The following is a 19,036-nucleotide window of genomic DNA, read 5'->3' as shown; positions in this document are numbered from 1 at the left end:
GAACCACTGAAAATAATGAAACACATAAAATTATGTATGAAAAGTTGAGGCAATAATTTTTAAAATAAAAATATATCTCCTTTTTTTTTTTATATTTTTTCGAAAGCGTAATTTTTTTACTTTACATTTGTGGATAAAAGAAATTGAAATTTGTAGTTTTGGAAAGTAATAAATTGTCCCCACAATGCACCGATGCAGCAAAAATAACCAAAAAAGAGGAAAATATGTGGCACAACAAAATATAATGCAGAAAAGAAGAAAAATTAGGGCCTGTGCACCATTAATATTAAATTAGTGCACAGGTGCACAAATACCCTATGTGGCCAATATACGTACTAACATACACGATACGTCAGCACACTGCGGCTAATGAATGCATGGACTCCAATATTTCTGCAAAAGGTTAAAAATGTAACGATATGCAAAAGCCATCCAACCACGTCAAGGTGACCTTTTAATATTGATGGTCCCTAGCCACTAAACGGCCTACCTCTCTATGTGCCAAAACAGCTTCATGTGAATAGGGGGTGAGAAGGAAACTAGGCATAGCTAGCAATTAAAAACTTATGTAGGAAGGATAAGGTTGCTGAGTCCTGGAGAGAGCTACACCCCTCAATATGTATGGCACAAAAACGAAAAAAATAGGGACCGCACTCCATTAGTATTAAATTAATGCAGAGGTGCACAAATGTGGCAAATATACTAACACATACATACATGTTGCATCAGCACACTGTGACTAATGAATACCTGAACATTAATAGATGTAACTGAGGAAATACCCACCAAAGAACTAGTGAGTGTTTCACTATTGCTTCATCAGGGGTGACGCTTAATCAATAGTGAAACGCGCGTCGGGTGTTTGGTGGGTTATTGATGATTTACATTTCTTACCAGTGATATCTGCCCTGGGTTTATTATTTATTGTCACCTTTGTGCAGACATTATGTTTTTATGTCTACATAACATTGAATACTTATTCATGTATACTGCTAAGCATTATATAAATCATATAATTATGTGATCTATACCTTTTACACTGTTGCTCACACACCAATTTCAGTCTTTTTCTGTACTGCTGGAATTACTGGCATTTCACTGTTTTTAAGGGTTTTTTTATTGGAATAAAGTTTATTAATTTTTTGATAACTTGGATCATTATATTTTGTCCTGTTAATGCTGATAAATATCTCTGTCCCTTAATATTTCAGCACCAATGAGAACACTTTTTTGTAAGTTTCTGGCATTAACCATTTTATTAACACTCTTACAGTTCCTGGCATTGCTGACAATAAAAGGAGTTGTGCCACGCAGACAGGTAAGACAAAGTTAGAACTGCTGTAATATTTTTTTTTAATTTACAAAATATGAAAATGGAGTAATGTTTTAAAGATGTGCCATAGGTGTAACAAGAGCTTTGACACCATTATAAGATGATAAAAGGGAAAAAACTACTTACTTACCCGTATAAAGATTTAGCCAAGATGCATGTCCTATAAAGATTATAATGGACAGAACAAAGCCAGCATCCAGATCTTAGACCGAAAATGGTATTTATTGAAACTCTTTAAAATTCACAATATCCAGCACCAATGAAAGTAGCAAGCGCGTTTCAGACAAACTCGTTAGTCGAATTGGGCAGAGTGGGAATGTCACCGGATAGGACATGTGGAAGTCGGATGGCAAAGTGATCCAGGAACTGGTTGGCTTTGCCTAGAGGGCGTTACACAACCAACACTCGCAAAGGAAAATTGTTTGAAGTATGGACCTCAAAAGAAGGAAATATAAGTGATGGTACAGGGGAAATAACCTGGAAAGCACATTGTGATGACAGGAGGAGACCAACACCTCCACCTTGTCTACTCTCAAGTCTGGTTGTAGATGAAAATTGTAGCCCACCATGCAAGACAGCAGCAGCTGCGCTAGCGTCCGACTGCTCAATCCAGGTTTTAGTAACAGTCAGACTAATTTTATTAACAGTCATAACATGGAGAATGTTTGATTCAGGTGTTATCCGAAGTGCCCATGGGCGTTCTAAAAATGTTTCTTTCTTCATGAGGCAAAAGTGGGTACTAGTAGTCTGAAGGTTTTCGATTTGCTATACTAATACTAGTAAGATAAAAGCTGACAAACATATTTTTTATCAGTTGTTAATGTGTATAACTATATATATATTTTTTTTTTTGAGGATCTGCGTTTTACTACAAGGGTCAGGAAATCTCCAATGTTATACAGTTGAGTTAAAACACGGGTTCATTCACATTTATAATTATCAATGCACTTGTGTTTAAAGCATTGGTTCATTAAAAATGACTTAGCAGTTTGAGGATCTGTATTCAGTCTGGTGTAGGTGTGAAGTGTCCAAGTAGTGAGACGTAAATCCAGATGTTAGATTGAGACCTTTTGTCAAAGACATGAACATCCTTTTTAGCTTGTATTTCAAAATTTTTCTTTCTTGGTCGTTTTTAAAATGACTTTTCAGTTGACTTTTAAATCTGTCATACTGAGAAAATGTTACCCCACAAGTGTGTCCAGCTCATTCCTCATTTATAGAGGATGTACAGAAGACATCCAGAATTTAATAATCTTGTTGATGGGTATACTGACTATGTTTGCGGGTAAGAGGCACAAAATCAAGCTGATATGGATGTTCAGGTCATTGATAAAAGTTCTCACCTGGATCTATGTCTCACTACATGGACCCACTTAACACATCCACCAGACCGACTCCTCATCACAAAAATCCTAAAACCTTCCATAAATATAAGGCTAATATTGGCCACTCCTGCCAAAAAAGATGGGTTCGGCCAACACTCCAATGTGTATGGGGTGCCGGCCAACTGATTGTCAGGGAAGATGTCAGTAAGGCATGTCTAATTTCGGAGTGTTGACCAATGATTGCTTTGCTCTCCTAGGGTTAGGTCACAGGCATAGATGTCTGATCGTAGCTCTCTCATGGAGAACACAGCGCTCAACTGAACAAAGTGAATGGGAGAGTCGGCTGAGATAGCTGTTACCAGAACGATCGGCTGAAGCATTGTTCGGCCGGCAACCATTTAATGTGTATTGTGGCCTTCACTCCTAGGCCCCACTACATCTGTAACATAATCCTCGGTTTTATGATATTGCCTTATGTTTAGGAGGCATCACCTCATCCACCCCAGGTACAAATTTCTTGTAACATTTTTTAAATGTTGTGATCTTTTCTCACTCATTCATTTGTAATACGTTTTTAAATAACAACCACACATTTTAAAGTTAACAGCACAATCATGTGCCAACAATATATATAGCGGTGGCAGGACTATTTCAACCCATCATCAAAACTGGATATATACTACACAAAGATGATATCAAGGTCGTTTGTTTAATTAGAAAAATACAGAAAACTTTATTAATTAAATATAGTGTATGGGGATACAGGAAACACAAATACAAAGTTGATCACATCATGAAATACAATAAAACACAATATGGCCACGCGAGAACCTAGTTCCATATACAGGGAATAGTAATAATCACAAATTTATATAATAAATCACCCTCCCTTACACCAAAACACCTCCTAATGAGGACAACCACTACTACTCAAAAGTGTCAGTATGACCACACTATTAGTGTTCCCAAGGCATAGGGTACTCTATCTAATAGTATCAAAGGTACGAGTCTCTACTAGTATTAAATTAGGCTGAGCGCTAAGTAACATATGGAGCACAAGGTAATCCAATATTTGCAGCTCAGTAAAAACACCCAGCCTATAGTATGATACGTAGCGGTTGTTTAGCAGATATTTACCAATAGGTTGTAGGGTGGTAAGTATGGACCGGTACCTGGCACGTCCGCCCCGACGCGCGTTTCAGACCTTCCTTCTTCGGGGGGCCTGTGTGTCACTGAATAGAAGCCTCTTTTATACTTCCGCCGCGGCTGTAATCACCCTAGCGCGGACCGGAAGTGACATACCACACCTCTTGTGACGCGTACCTCCCCATGACAACCACAATGCTGGACGGCGTCGGCGTCACATGACCGCAGGTCCTGGAAGGTCACTGCTGATCACGGCAAGACGCCGAGAGACGCCCAGGGTGGCGGCGGCAGGAGGAGATGCGCGTCTAGGTATGGGACACCTGCGATCACACAATACAGGGGCAAAGTGGCAGGCAGAGTACTGCACAATCGTGGCCGTAAGAGGAGACATATGTTGTGAATTTGGATTCTGGGCTCCCCCGGTGGCCGCTTGTGGAATTGGACTTGTCATCCTCTTTCCTGTTTCACCTGGTTCCATCAGTAGTGGGTGTCGCTATTTAAGCTCATTTCTCTGGTGGTTTCTTGCCGGTCAACAATGTTATCTGATGCCTCTCAGTGCTTGTTCCTGCTTCTAGACTACTACTAGATAAGTTGGACTTTTGTCCTTGTTTTGTTTTGCCTATTTGTTCCAGTTCACAGCTGAAGTTTTGTTACTGTGTCTGGAAAGCTCTCGTTGATCAGGGATTGCTACTCTGGCGTTATGAGTTAATGCCAGAGTTTAAGGTAATCTCTGGATGGTGTTTTGTTAGTGTTTTTTTGCTGACCATGAAAGTATACTATCTGTCTTCTGCTATCTAGTAAGCGGACCTCAAATTTGCTAAGACTATTTTCCTGCTGCGTTTGTTGTTTCATCTGAACTCACCGTCATTATATGTGGGGGGCTACTGTCTTCTTTGGAAATATTTCTCTAGAGGTGAGCCAGGTCTTATATTTCCCTCTGCTAGCTATTTAGGTCTTAGGCCAGAGCTGGGCATCTAGCGATAAATAGGAAATGCTACCTGGCTATTTCTAGTTGCGCGGCAGGCTTAGTTCATGGTCAGTATAGTTCCATCTTCCGAGAGCTTGTCCCTCTATAGGCTTGCTATGATCTCTGCCTGCAGAGATCATGACAGTTTGACCGGCCACTAAAGTGTTAAAGACCCAGGTTTAGAAAGGAGAGTTATAAGAAGTCTGCTGGAATTTTTTTTTTTTTTTTTTTTTTTTCCTCCAGTCTGCCTTGCTGCAGTCTTTTTTCTCTCTCTCCTCCTAATCTCTGTATGCTCTGTGTGCACCTGACAATAATGGATCTCCAGAGTGTAACTGCGGGTTTGAATAATCTCATCACGAAAGTACAAAATTTACAAGATTTTGTGGTACATGCTCCGGTATCTGAGCCGAGAATTCCTTTGCCGGAGTTCTTCACAGGGAATAGAGCTAGCTTCCAGAATTTCCGAAATAATTGTAAGCTTTATTTGTCCCTGAAGTCTCGTTCAGCTGGAGACCCTGCTCAGCAGGTTAGGATTGTGATTTCCTTGCTCAGGGGTGACCCTCAAGATTGGGCCTTCTCATTGCCAGCAGGGGATCCTGCGTTATGCGATGTGGATGCGTTTTTTCTGGCCTTGGGCTTGCTTTATGAGGAACCTCATTTGGAACTTCAGGCAGAAAAAACTTTGATGGCACTATCTCAGGGGCAAGACGAAGCTGAAGTTTTCTGCCAAAAATTCCGTAAATGGTCTGTGCTTACTCAGTGGAATGAGTGCGCCTTGGCGGCAACTTTCAGAGAAGGTCTCTCTGATGCCATTAAGGATGTTATGGTGGGGTTCCCTTTGCCTGCAGGTCTGAATGAGTCCATGACAATGGCTATTCAGATTGATAGGCGTCTGCGGGAGCGCAAACCGGTGCACCATCTGGCGGTGTCTATGGAAAAGACGCCAGAAAGTATGCAGTGTGATAGAATTCTGTCCAGGAGCGAGCGACAGAATTTTAGACGGAAGAATGGATTGTGTTTCTATTGTGGGGATTCTACTCATGTTATATCGGCATGCTCTAGGCGTACAAAGAAGCTTGATAAGTCTGTTTCCATTGGCACCATTCAGTCTAAGTTTATTTTGTCTGTAACCCTGATTTGCTCTTTGTCATCCATTGCCACGGACGCCTATGTTGACTCTGGCGCCGCTCTGAGTCTTATGGATTGGTCCTTTGCCAATCGTTGTGGTTTTGATTTAGAGCCTTTGGAGACTCTTATTCCTCTGAAGGGGATTGACTCCACCCCATTGGCTAATAATAAACCACAATACTGGACACAAGTAACCATGCGTATCAATCCGGATCACCAGGAGATTATTCGTTTCCTGGTGCTGTATAATTTACATGACGATTTGGTACCAGGGATTTGGTGGCAAGATCCTTCTGGTGGCCTTCCCTGTCACGAGATGTGCGAGTCTTTGTGCAGTCATGTGACGTTTGTGCTCGGGCCAAGTCTTGTAGTTCTCGGGCTAGCGGACTGCTGTTGCCCTTGCCTATTCCTAAGAGGCCTTGGACACACATCTCGATGGATTTTATTTCAGATCTGCCTGTTTCCCAGAAGATGTCTGTCATCTGGGTGGTCTGTGACCGTTTCTCTAAAATGGTCCATTTGGTTCCTCTGCCCAAGTTGCCTTCTTCTTCTGAGTTGGTTCCTCTGTTTTTTCAGAATGTTGTCCGATTGCACGGTATTCCTGAGAATATTGTTTCTGACAGAGGTACCCAATTTGTGTCTAGATTTTGGCGGGCATTCTGTGCTAGGATGGGCATAGATTTGTCTTTTTCATCTGCTTTTCACCCTCAGACTAATGGCCAGACCGAGCGGACTAATCAGACCCTTGAGACATATCTGAGGTGTTTTGTCTCTGCTGACCAGGATGATTGGGTTGCTTTTTTGCCATTGGCAGAGTTCGCCCTCAATAATCGGGCCAGTTCTTCCACCTTGGTGTCCCCGTTTTTCTGTAATTCGGGGTTTCACCCTCGATTTTCCTCCGGTCAGGTGGAATCCTCGGATTGTCCTGGAGTGGATGCGGTGGTGGAGAGATTGCATCACATCTGGGGGCAGGTTATGGACAATTTGAAGTTGTCCCAGGAGAAGACTCAGCGTTTTGCCAACCGTCATCGTCGTGTTGGTTCTCGGCTTTGTGTTGGAGATTTAGTGTGGTTGTCTTCTCGTTTTGTCCCTATGAGGGTCTCTTCTCCTAAGTTTAAACCTCGGTTCATCGGCCCTTATAGAATATTGGAGATTCTTAATCCTGTTTCTTTCCGTTTGGACCTCCCTGCGTCCTTTTCCATTCATAACGTTTTTCATCGGTCGTTATTGCGCAGGTATGAGGTACCTGTTGTACCTTCAGTTGAGCCTCCTGCTCCGGTGTTGGTTGAGGGTGAGTTGGAGTACGTTGTGGAGAAAATTTTGGACTCTCGTGTTTCCAGACGGAAACTCCAGTATCTGGTTAACTGGAAGGGTTACGGCCAGGAGGATAATTCTTGGGTCAATGCATCTGATGTTCATGCTTCTGATCTTGTTCGTGCCTTCCATAGGGCTCATCCTGGTCGCCCTGGTGGATCTGGTGAGGGTTCGGTGCCCCCTCCTTGAGGGGGGGGGTACTGTTGTGAATTTGGATTCTGGGCTCCCCCGGTGGCCGCTTGTGGAATTGGACTTGTCATCCTCTTTCCTGTTTCACCTGGTTCCATCAGTAGTGGGTGTCGCTATTTAAGCTCATTTCTCTGGTGGTTTCTTGCCGGTCAACAATGTTATCTGATGCCTCTCAGTGCTTGTTCCTGCTTCTAGACTACTACTAGATAAGTTGGACTTTTGTCCTTGTTTTGTTTTGCCTATTTGTTCCAGTTCACAGCTGAAGTTTTGTTACTGTGTCTGGAAAGCTCTCGTTGATCAGGGATTGCTACTCTGGCGTTATGAGTTAATGCCAGAGTTTAAGGTAATCTCTGGATGGTGTTTTGTTAGTGTTTTTTTGCTGACCATGAAAGTATACTATCTGTCTTCTGCTATCTAGTAAGCGGACCTCAAATTTGCTAAGACTATTTTCCTGCTGCGTTTGTTGTTTCATCTGAACTCACCGTCATTATATGTGGGGGGCTACTGTCTTCTTTGGAAATATTTCTCTAGAGGTGAGCCAGGTCTTATATTTCCCTCTGCTAGCTATTTAGGTCTTAGGCCAGAGCTGGGCATCTAGCGATAAATAGGAAATGCTACCTGGCTATTTCTAGTTGCGCGGCAGGCTTAGTTCATGGTCAGTATAGTTCCATCTTCCGAGAGCTTGTCCCTCTATAGGCTTGCTATGATCTCTGCCTGCAGAGATCATGACAGACATAGAAGTGAGAGCATACATAGACCACAATCACTGAAAAAATAGTATAAAATTACAGACCAAAACCAAAAATATGAGGCCACAATTAAATATAAACACAACGTCTTAGAAGAATATAATTTCTCCGGTAGGTCCTATATTCGATAGTCTCCAACGGCATCGCGTATGCCAGATGATCTTTATATCTTTATAATAGAAGGAGCAATTGGCTCTTGATGTTCAAAGGCTTGCAGAGCGTGACGAACACAACAACAAATTCACATAACACTATAATTAAAAAGAATAGAAGAGAGATAGATACTTAGTAAAATACTGCATTAACACGTTGATCACAACAATGTAAGTGTCCAGGCACCAGAGAATATACGAATAATCATGACGGATAGCTGATCATAGAAATGGGGTAAAACTTATATTTTCATTGAGTCCAGATGGATGGACCGTATCAAGGGTCCAAATCCATCTGGACTCCATTTGTGCCAACCTTCTTGACGCATCCCCACCCCGAATCCCAACTTCCAACATATCAATGGCACGAAACCTCAGGAGGTTCCCATCACAGTTATGGTACTCCCTAAAATGGCGCGGTAGAGTCTTCAACATGGAAATATCCTCCTGGGTCGCTGCAGCTTCAATACCCCTAACGTGCTCCCTGATACGTATTTTAAATTGTCTTGTGGTCAAACCGACATAAATTTTTCTACAGGGACAAACCGCATAGTAGATAACATATTTATCAGAACAAGAGATCTTCTTCCTAATTACAAATTGCCGGGAGCCACTAGAATTTGTAAATGTACTACAGGCATCGACGTTGGGGCAAGCTATGCAGCGACCACAGGGAGCACAACCAATTCTCTTAGCCCTAGTGTCCAAAAAGGTGGTTTTGGGCTCCCCCACGTAATGGCTATGAACCAAATAATCATGGAGGTTTTTTGCTCGTCTGGCCGTGATGGATGCCTTCTCTGGCAGGAACTTGGCCACAATAGGATCGGCTCTAAGAATATGCCAGGATCTTTCCAACGCTCTTCTCATATGGGGGAAATGAGAATGGAAATTAGTCACAAAACGTACTATGTCTCGATCCTCATTATCCCTCCTTCCATATAGAAGAGAAGCCCTAGACGTATGCCTAGCCCTATTGTACGCTTTTTTTATTTGTCGATTACTGTAGCCACGTTCCCTCAGTCTATGTTTGAGCTCCTCGGCTTGTGTCATAAAGTCACTGTCCATAGAGCACAATCTACGAAGCCGCAGAAATTGTCCGGTGGGGACCGACTGGATCATATGGCCAGGATGGGAGGAGGTCGCGTGCAGAAGTGAATTAGTGGAAGTAGGCTTGCGGAAGATATTGGTTTGTATTTCTCCCTGCCCGTCGCGTTTGAGCATGACATCTAAAAATTCTATTCCTCCTTCATCGCATTTATAGGTAACAAAAATATTGCGATTGTTGATATTCAAAGATGACATGAAGTCTTTGAGTTGTTTCAGTGAACCCTGCCAGATCAAAAGAATGTCGTCGATGTACCGCATCCATGAAAGGACGCGGCCCACCGACGACAGTTGATCTGGCAGAGAGAGGTCCCTCTCCCACAGCCCCAGGAACAGGTTGGCGTAGGCAGGGGCAAAAGACGCCCCCATGGCTGTTCCCTGGAGCTGCAGGTAGAAGGACCCCTTAAAAACAAAAAAGTTATGAGTCAAAGTAAACCTCAGCAACTCAAGTACCAGTTTTCTGATTGTATGAGGCAAATCAGAAGTCTCCAGAAAAAACTCCACTGACCTAAGGCCATCCTCATGCCTAATGCTTGTATAAAGCGATTCAATGTCTGCGGTAACAAACATTGTATCCACATCCAAGCATATACCATCAACCTGTCTCAACAGATCCCCAGTGTATTTGAGGAATGACGGTAAAGTCCCGACCAAAGGCTGTAATTTCTCTGGACTCAATGAAAATATAAGTTTTTCCCCATTTCTATGATCAGCTATCCGTCATGATTATTCGTATATTCTCTGGTGCCTGGACACTTACATTGTTGTGATCAACGTGTTAATGCAGTATTTTACTAAGTATCTGTCTCTCTTTTATTCTTTTTAATTATAGTGTTATGTGAATTTGTTGTTGTGTTCGTCACGCTCTGCAAGCCTTTGAACATCAAGAGCCAATTGCTCCTTCTATTATAAAGATCATCTGGCATACGCGATGCCGTTGGAGACTATCGAATATAGGACCTACCGGAGAAATTATATTCTTCTAAGACGTTGTGTTTATATTTAATTGTGGCCTCATATTTTTGGTTTTGGTCTGTAATTTTATACTATTTTTTCAGTGATTGTGGTCTATGTATGCTCTCACTTCTATGTCTCCTCTTACGGCCACGATTGTGCAGTACTCTGCCTGCCACTTTGCCCCTGTATTGTGTGATCGCAGGTGTCCCATACCTAGACGCGCATCTCCTCCTGCCGCCGCCACCCTGGGCGTCTCTCGGCGTCTTGCCGTGATCAGCAGTGACCTTCCAGGACCTGCGGTCATGTGACGCCGACGCCGTCCAGCGTTGTGGTTGTCATGGGGAGGTACGCGTCACAAGAGGTGTGGTATGTCACTTCCGGTCCGCGCTAGGGTGATTACAGCCGCGGCGGAAGTATAAAAGAGGCTTCTATTCAGTGACACACAGGCCCCCCGAAGAAGGAAGGTCCGAAACGCGCGTCGGGGCGGACGCGCCAGCTACCGGTCCATACTTACCACCCTACAACCTATTGGTAAATATCTGCTAAACAACCGCTACGTATCATACTATAGGCTGGGTGTTTTTACTGAGCTGCAAATATTGGATTACCTTGTGCTCCATATGTTACTTAGCGCTCAGCCTAATTTAATACTAGTAGAGGCTCGTACCTTTGATACTATTAGATAGAGTACCCTATGCCTTGGGAACACTAATAGTGTGGTCATACTGACACTTTTGAGTAGTAGTGGTTGTCCTCATTAGGAGGTGTTTTGGTGTAAGGGAGGGTGATTTATTATATAAATTTGTGATTATTACTATTCCCTGTATATGGAACTAGGTTCTGGCGTGGCCATATTGTGTTTTATTGTATTTCATGATGTGATCAACTTTGTATTTGTGTTTCCTGTATCCCCATACACTATATTTAATTAATAAAGTTTTCTGTATTTTTCTAATTAAACAAACGACCTTGATATCATCTTTGTGTAGTATATATCCAGTTTTGATGATGGGTTGAAATAGTCCTGCCACCGCTATATATATTGTTGGCACATGATTGTGCTGTTAACTTTAAAATGTGTGGTTGTTATTTAAAAACGTATTATCTAATCTCTACTGTGTTTTGCACAGGTATTTTTGGTAACATGGACTTTAAAGCCAAAGAGCAAACATGGCTTTCTCAAATTGATAAGGTGTTTGGGGGTGACGGGCCAGGGAACAGCCATGGGGGCGTCTTTAGCCCCTGCCTACGCCAACCTGTTCCTGGGGCTGTGGGAGAGGGACCTCTCCCTGCCAGATCAACTGTCGTCGGTGGGCCGCGTCCTTTCATGGATGCGGTACATCGACGACATTCTTTTGATCTGGCAGGGTTCACTGAAACAACTCCAAGACTTCATGTCATCTTTGAATATCAACAATCGCAATATTTTTGTTACCTATAAATGCGATGAAGGAGGAATAGAATTTTTAGATGTCATGCTCAAACGCGACGGGCAGGGAGAAATACAAACCAATATCTTCCGCAAGCCTACTTCCACTAATTCACTTCTGCACGCGACCTCCTCCCATCCTGGCCATATGATCCAGTCGGTCCCCACCGGACAATTTCTGCGGCTTCGTAGATTGTGCTCTATGGACAGTGACTTTATGACACAAGCCGAGGAGCTCAAACATAGACTGAGGGAACGTGGCTACAGTAATCGACAAATAAAAAAAGCGTACAATAGGGCTAGGCATACGTCCAGGACTTCTCTTCTATATGGAAGGAGGGATAATGAGGATCGAGACATAGTACGTTTTGTGACTAATTTCCATTCTCATTTCCCCCATATGAGAAGAGCGTTGGAAAGATCCTGGCATATTCTTAGAGCCGATCCTATTGTGGCCAAGTTCCTGCCAGAGAAGGCATCCATCACGGCCAGACGAGCAAAAAACCTCCATGATTATTTGGTTCATAGCCATTACGTGGGGGAGCCCAAAACCACCTTTTTGGACACTAGGGCTAAGAGAATTGGTTGTGCTCCCTGTGGTCGCTGCATAGCTTGCCCCAACGTCGATGCCTGTAGTACATTTACAAATTCTAGTGGCTCCCGGCAATTTGTAATTAGGAAGAAGATCTCTTGTTCTGATAAATATGTTATCTACTATGCGGTTTGTCCCTGTAGAAAAATTTATGTCGGTTTGACCACAAGACAATTTAAAATACGTATCAGGGAGCACGTTAGGGGTATTGAAGCTGCAGCAACCCAGGAGGATATTTCCATGTTGAAGACTCTACCGCGCCATTTTAGGGAGTACCATAACTGTGATGGGAACCTCCTGAGGTTTCGTGCCATTGATATGTTGGAAGTTGGGATTCGGGGTGGGGATGCGTCAAGAAGGTTGGCACAAATGGAGTCCAGATGGATTTGGACCCTTGATACGGTCCATCCATCTGGACTCAATGAAAATATAAGTTTTACCCCATTTCTATGATCAGCTATCCGTCATGATTATTCGTATATTCTCTGGTGCCTGGACACTTACATTGTTGTGATCAACGTGTTAATGCAGTATTTTACTAAGTATCTGTCTCTCTTTTATTCTTTTTAATTATAGTGTTATGTGAATTTGTTGTTGTGTTCGTCACGCTCTGCAAGCCTTTGAACATCAAGAGCCAATTGCTCCTTCTATTATAAAGATCATCTGGCATACGCGATGCCGTTGGAGACTATCGAATATAGGACCTACCGGAGAAATTATATTCTTCTAAGACGTTGTGTTTATATTTAATTGTGGCCTCATATTTTTGGTTTTGGTCTGTAATTTTATACTATTTTTTCAGTGATTGTGGTCTATGTATGCTCTCACTTCTATGTCTCCTCTTACGGCCACGATTGTGCAGTACTCTGCCTGCCACTTTGCCCCTGTATTGTGTGATCGCAGGTGTCCCATACCTAGACGCGCATCTCCTCCTGCCGCCGCCACCCTGGGCGTCTCTCGGCGTCTTGCCGTGATCAGCAGTGACCTTCCAGGACCTGCGGTCATGTGACGCCGACGCCGTCCAGCGTTGTGGTTGTCATGGGGAGGTACGCGTCACAAGAGGTGTGGTATGTCACTTCCGGTCCGCGCTAGGGTGATTACAGCCGCGGCGGAAGTATAAAAGAGGCTTCTATTCAGTGACACACAGGCCCCCCGAAGAAGGAAGGTCCGAAACGCGCGTCGGGGCGGACGCGCCAGCTACCGGTCCATACTTACCACCCTACAACCTATTGGTAAATATCTGCTAAACAACCGCTACGTATCATACTATAGGCTGGGTGTTTTTACTGAGCTGCAAATATTGGATTACCTTGTGCTCCATATGTTACTTAGCGCTCAGCCTAATTTAATACTAGTAGAGACTCGTACCTTTGATACTATTAGATAGAGTACCCTATGCCTTGGGAACACTAATAGTGTGGTCATACTGACACTTTTGAGTAGTAGTGGTTGTCCTCATTAGGAGGTGTTTTGGTGTAAGGGAGGGTGATTTATTATATAAATTTGTGATTATTACTATTCCCTGTATATGGAACTAGGTTCTGGCGTGGCCATATTGTGTTTTATTGTATTTCATGATGTGATCAACTTTGTATTTGTGTTTCCTGTATCCCCATACACTGTATTTTATTAATAAAGTTTTCTGTATTTTTCTAATTAAACAAACGACCTTGATATCATCTTTGTGTAGTATATACTCATTCATTTGTAGCCTGATGAATGGGTCTCTGTGCGACAAAGCTCGCAAATATATATTTTTTCTTGTTAGCCAATAAAGTTATACCTTCTAGATTAATTTTGTCTTTTTGGCATACAAATATTTCCAAATCATTTTCTGGTTAAAATAGTATCATAATATAATTTTTTATTTTATATCTTCAGAATAATATTAAAATTGCTAAAATAAAATATCAATTCTAAGAGATCAAGAGATCTAGATGACAACATTGTGTTTTTGCAGTATAAATTCACCATTGTATTCTATTGTTTTCTCCAGAATCATCATCCCTGACTTACCTGGTGGACACCACAGGGTCGATGCATGATGATTTCATAGAGTTGAAGGCTGTAAATAGTTGGCTCCTGGAACGAGTGACTGCCCAATTCCCTTGCGGTGTTCGCCAATATACCATGGTGGAGTTCAATGATCCAAGTAGGTTACCATGACTGTAATTGGGCTTACAATGCAATACTGGATTTATATTCTTATTTACATCATATGTTTGCAGCCAGTTTATTATTATTATTATTATTATTATTATTATTATTATTATTATTAAAAGAGTTTAACACCTTCATGACATATGACATATTGTACATTTACATCATATGTTGTGCCCCTTACTTTTATGCGGGCTCACACACTGATCCTACATCTTTTCCGACACCTGATTAAATCAGTCGCCATATCCCTTTAATAGCCGCGGATGGATTGGTGCTCCATGCGCTGCTGTTAACCTGTTTATTTTTGCTGTCACTCTCTGACAGGGGTATTTAACAGCCAATAGGAGTGCGCATCATTCTACGCTCCCATCAGCACGTCCATGACGTGATAGCGGGGTTGTGATGGATTGTGATGACAGCCGAGGTCTGCTGTTGACCCCAGCGTCTGTCATAACAATCCTCCTGTGAACGCTGGCTCATTTTTGGCGTTCATAGGAGATCGTGATTTCTGCTGTACATAGCAGTGATGAAGGGCTACTATGAATAGCACAAGCGATCGGACTATGGCAGCTGCAAGCCCACTAAGGGGATTATTATTTAAAAATATGAAAAAAATTAAAAAAAACACAAAAGTTCAAATCACTTCCATTTTGCCCCATTGAAAATAAAGCAATAAAAAACCCAAAACACATATTTGGTATCGCTACATTCAGAAACGCCCAATCTAACAATCGGCAAATGGAATAACAAAAAAAAAATCAAAACACCAGAATTACTTTTTTTTGGCCGCCGCAACATTGTAATAAAATGCAATGAGAGGCGATCAAAACATCGCATCTACTCCAAAATGGTGTCAGTAAAATTGTCAGTTCAGGGTGCAAAAAAATAAGCCAACCACAAAGCCAGAGGTCACCGGATGAAGCCCTGGAGTTGAGCCATGACACAAGCCCTTAACTATAGGGTGATTCACTCGTTACTTTACCTGAAAAGTTTCTGGAACTTCTCAAAGAGCTTATCGACCATACTGAAATTTGGACTGTACATACTTTGGGACATGAGAAGTGAGAGTGCAATGAACCTCAGCAATGAGAAAAATCCTCACGCTGAGTGGTCTTGCTGACTGGTCGCTCTGCCTGTCGTCTCTACTACGAAATTGACTTGCTGCGCACCTTTCTGCGCATCGGTAGTTTGTGCGGTGGTTGCATTTCACTCCTGCCGAATTCCTTCTTCATTTGCTATAAATTTACAGATACAGTTTGGAGGAGCGTGTTTTCATTGCGAAGATTTATTAGAAAACTGAATCCTTAAACAGGTACCAAAGTGAGTTTCTAAAGAGGTTTGGAGGTCGAAATCCGCCATCCAAACCATGTATTCTGTCATTGATGAATGAGCTGGAATGTACAGGAACATTAACGGATAGGCTTGATGGAGTATGTCCAAAAATGTCTGAGGAAACAATTCAAGATGTGAAACAGCGATTTTTGGCATCTCCACGTAAATCGTTGCTCATCCTTTCTCAGGAGACAGGCATGTCGCTTCCCATATGTCAGCAAGTGGCCAAGAAAGGTCATGTTCCCGTATAGAGTCACTGTCATTCAGAAATTAAAAGGCTCAATCAAGAGAAAGAATTAGTTATTGCAGTTTTTGGCGCCATTTCAAGAATCAGGTGTACAGTAATAAGCCACGAACATAACAGGCACTCTGAGAGAACATACAGCGATAAATTCAGGCTTTGACCCCAGATGTCCTGTGGAATACATTCACTAATATGGACTGGTGATTGCAGGTTTGGATGCGAATGGTGGACATTTTCAACACCTGCTTTAAAACAGCAGTCCAAATTTCAGGACAATAGATTGTCTTTTTTAGAACTTACAGAAATTTTACAGAGAAAAGTAGCAAGTAAAGCACCCTGTGCTATCTTGATAAAACAGTGCAAAAGAAGGCATGAAAGTGACTGCTGGGCCTATGCGAAGCCCTTAAAGGGAACCTGTCACCCCCCAGGCGTTTGTAATTAAAAGAGCCACCTTGTGCAGCACTAATGCTGCATTTTGACAAGGTGGATCTTTTAGTTCTTGTTCCTGGCACTGCTGAAATAATTGTTTATGAAATTTGTCCCTCATATCTTGAAATTGTCCTGGGGCAGGTCTTTCCCCCCAAAACCGATGCACCACAGCCGTCACTTATGGTCTCTGCGCGCCGCCTCTTTAGCGTTTTTTAATTGTCCCGGCACCTGTGCTGTCATCTTCAGCCTTGGACATACTCAGTTAGCGCTGCCCTTAAACTGACATCACTTGATGTCTTTGTTATTGCGCCTGCGTGGACGCGCGGCTCGAGATCCCACCCCACAGTCTCTTCTGGTTTAGTCACACTGCGGGGCTGAGATTCTGAATTTCTTAGGCATGCGCAGTACTTATCTGCAGTTCTCCCCTGTCTCCCTCAGCCTCTTTCCTACTGTGCAGCGTCATAGGAATCTGATGATTCTGACGATTCCTATGACGCTGCACAGTAGTAAAGAGGTGGAGGGAGATGGGGGAGAACCGCAGATAAGTACTGCGCATGCCCAAGAATCCCAGAACTGAAAATGTGAATAAATCAGAAGAGACTGCGGGGTGGGATCTCAGGCCACGCGTCCACGCAGGCGCAATAACAAGACATCAAGTGATGTCAGTGGACGGGCAGCGCTAACTGCGCATGCCCAAGGCCGAAGATGACAGTGCAGGCGCTGGGACAATTCAAAAACGCTGAAGAGGCATCGCCCGGCGTGCAGAGGCCATGAGTGATGGCTGTGGTGCGTCTGTATTGGGGGGAAAGACCTGCCCCCAGGACGATTTCAAGGTATGAGGGACAAATTTGATAAACGATTCTTTCAGCAGTGCCAGGAACTAGAACTAAAAAAGCCACCTTGTCAGAATGCAGCATTAGTGCTGCACAAGGAGGCTCTTTTAGTTACAAACGCCTGGGGGGATGACAGCTTCCCTTTAATAATATCTACTTCACTGCGGGATCATTTTATGTGACCATCAACAACTTTCAGATGAGTCAGATACAATTTGTGCATGGTGAGATTCCTCGTATTGATATAATAATTTTTTTCTAATTTATTCTGCAGCTGTTGGGCCTGTTAGGATAACCCAATCAAGCAAAGAATTTGATGAATTCTTTAACAGTCTGGTGGCCACCGGAGGTGGTGACTGTCCGGAGTTGGCAATGCAGGGACTTAAGCTGGCATTGGAAAACACGCCACCCAATTCTTTCATTCTGGTACTAACAGATGCATCTGCTTTAGACTACTTGGATACAGACCTGATAAATCATATATACTCACTACTAACATTCTCAAGATCTCAGGTACCATAATAATTTAATATTACATTGTCGATAATAATAGATTTGATCTATCTTTATAAAACAAATTACAATCCCTCTTTAGATAAGTAGAAATGTATTAGATAAGGTTAAGTTAGGAATGTTGTACATGAGCTTCTATCCTCAGTCTCTTTGTTTTATATTCATTTTCTTCAGCTGTGGGTGGGCTTCTCCTCTTTGCTTTGATCAGTTAGATGACCCTCCTCTCCACTCCCTCAATGCTCCTCTTCCTCTCATAGCATGAGTCTCACACACAGGCTGAAGTATAGAGACTAGAGTTGAGCGAATATGTTCGGAAATGGTGGCCGAATGTGAATTTGACATCTTCGTCCCATATTGTACCCTCTTTGTGCCGAATTTATGTTTGACGATCGGTTCCAAACATATTCGGTCATTTCTACTTCCAATCACTCCAATGACGCTCGGCTGTGTTCGGCGAATACTGCATAAACAATATTTGCCGCCGATCATAATCGGAACCGAATTTTGAAAAATTTGCTCAACTCTAATAAAGACCATCACTTCTCTCGCATCTTTTTTATGTCTTTATTAGAAGGCTTGTATATGGATTTAAAACACATGACTGCTTTCTTTCATAAACAGTGACACTTCTGTCCATAAATTGTGTCTAGTTCAATGGAGGTAAGATGTAATACCTGACCCAACCTATGGTGCTTTTTTGGAAGAAAGCTGTCCAATTTTTCCAATTTTGTAAATCTCTTTTCAAACATCAGATGTGGGTGGATTGTCATTGTGGACTATTGACCACTAAAAATGGGCAGAATTGAAATTTATATATCATGCCGCTGATGATTTTTTACAGTAGAAGAATAAAGATCAGCGCTAAAAACTGAAATTATAAGGGTTTACAAATATAGGGCTTTTATAATTTTATAAATTATGTTTATAAAACTCTTTAAATATTTTTCTTTTCAGGTTTTCTTCCTTATAACCGGCCTCTGCGGATCCATAAATAGTCCAGATTTCCTTATCTATAGAGATATTTCTGCTGCCAGTTTTGGACATGTCTTTCAAGTATCTCTGTCAGACCTGAATAAAGTAAGTCATCAACTTATAAATAATATTCGGTATGGGTGATTTAGGCGCCTGTCACCTTTC

General features: G+C 42.4%; 1 protein-coding gene across 1 annotated transcript in view; it reads left to right on the top strand.

The window, feature by feature from the left end:
• Positions 1 to 1,276: 1,276 nt before the first annotated feature.
• LOC143785930 (pancreatic secretory granule membrane major glycoprotein GP2-like) overlaps positions 1,277 to 19,036 on the top strand; it is a 40,631-nt gene continuing 22,871 nt past the window's right edge. Inside the window, exons 1-4 of the mRNA XM_077275074.1 lie at positions 1,277 to 1,318; positions 14,382 to 14,537; positions 17,661 to 17,899; positions 18,854 to 18,976. Of these exons, the coding sequence (XP_077131189.1) occupies positions 14,423 to 14,537; positions 17,661 to 17,899; positions 18,854 to 18,976 (477 nt within the window). The 5' untranslated portion in view covers positions 1,277 to 1,318; positions 14,382 to 14,422. The remainder of the gene's footprint in view (positions 1,319 to 14,381; positions 14,538 to 17,660; positions 17,900 to 18,853; positions 18,977 to 19,036) is intronic.

Source organism: Ranitomeya variabilis, chromosome 7 (assembly GCF_051348905.1).
Source record: "Ranitomeya variabilis isolate aRanVar5 chromosome 7, aRanVar5.hap1, whole genome shotgun sequence".
In the NCBI taxonomy this organism is placed as follows: domain Eukaryota; kingdom Metazoa; phylum Chordata; class Amphibia; order Anura; family Dendrobatidae; genus Ranitomeya; species Ranitomeya variabilis.
The sequence above is the reverse complement of the archived record's forward strand: the minus strand, read 5'-3'. Positions and strand labels throughout refer to the sequence as shown.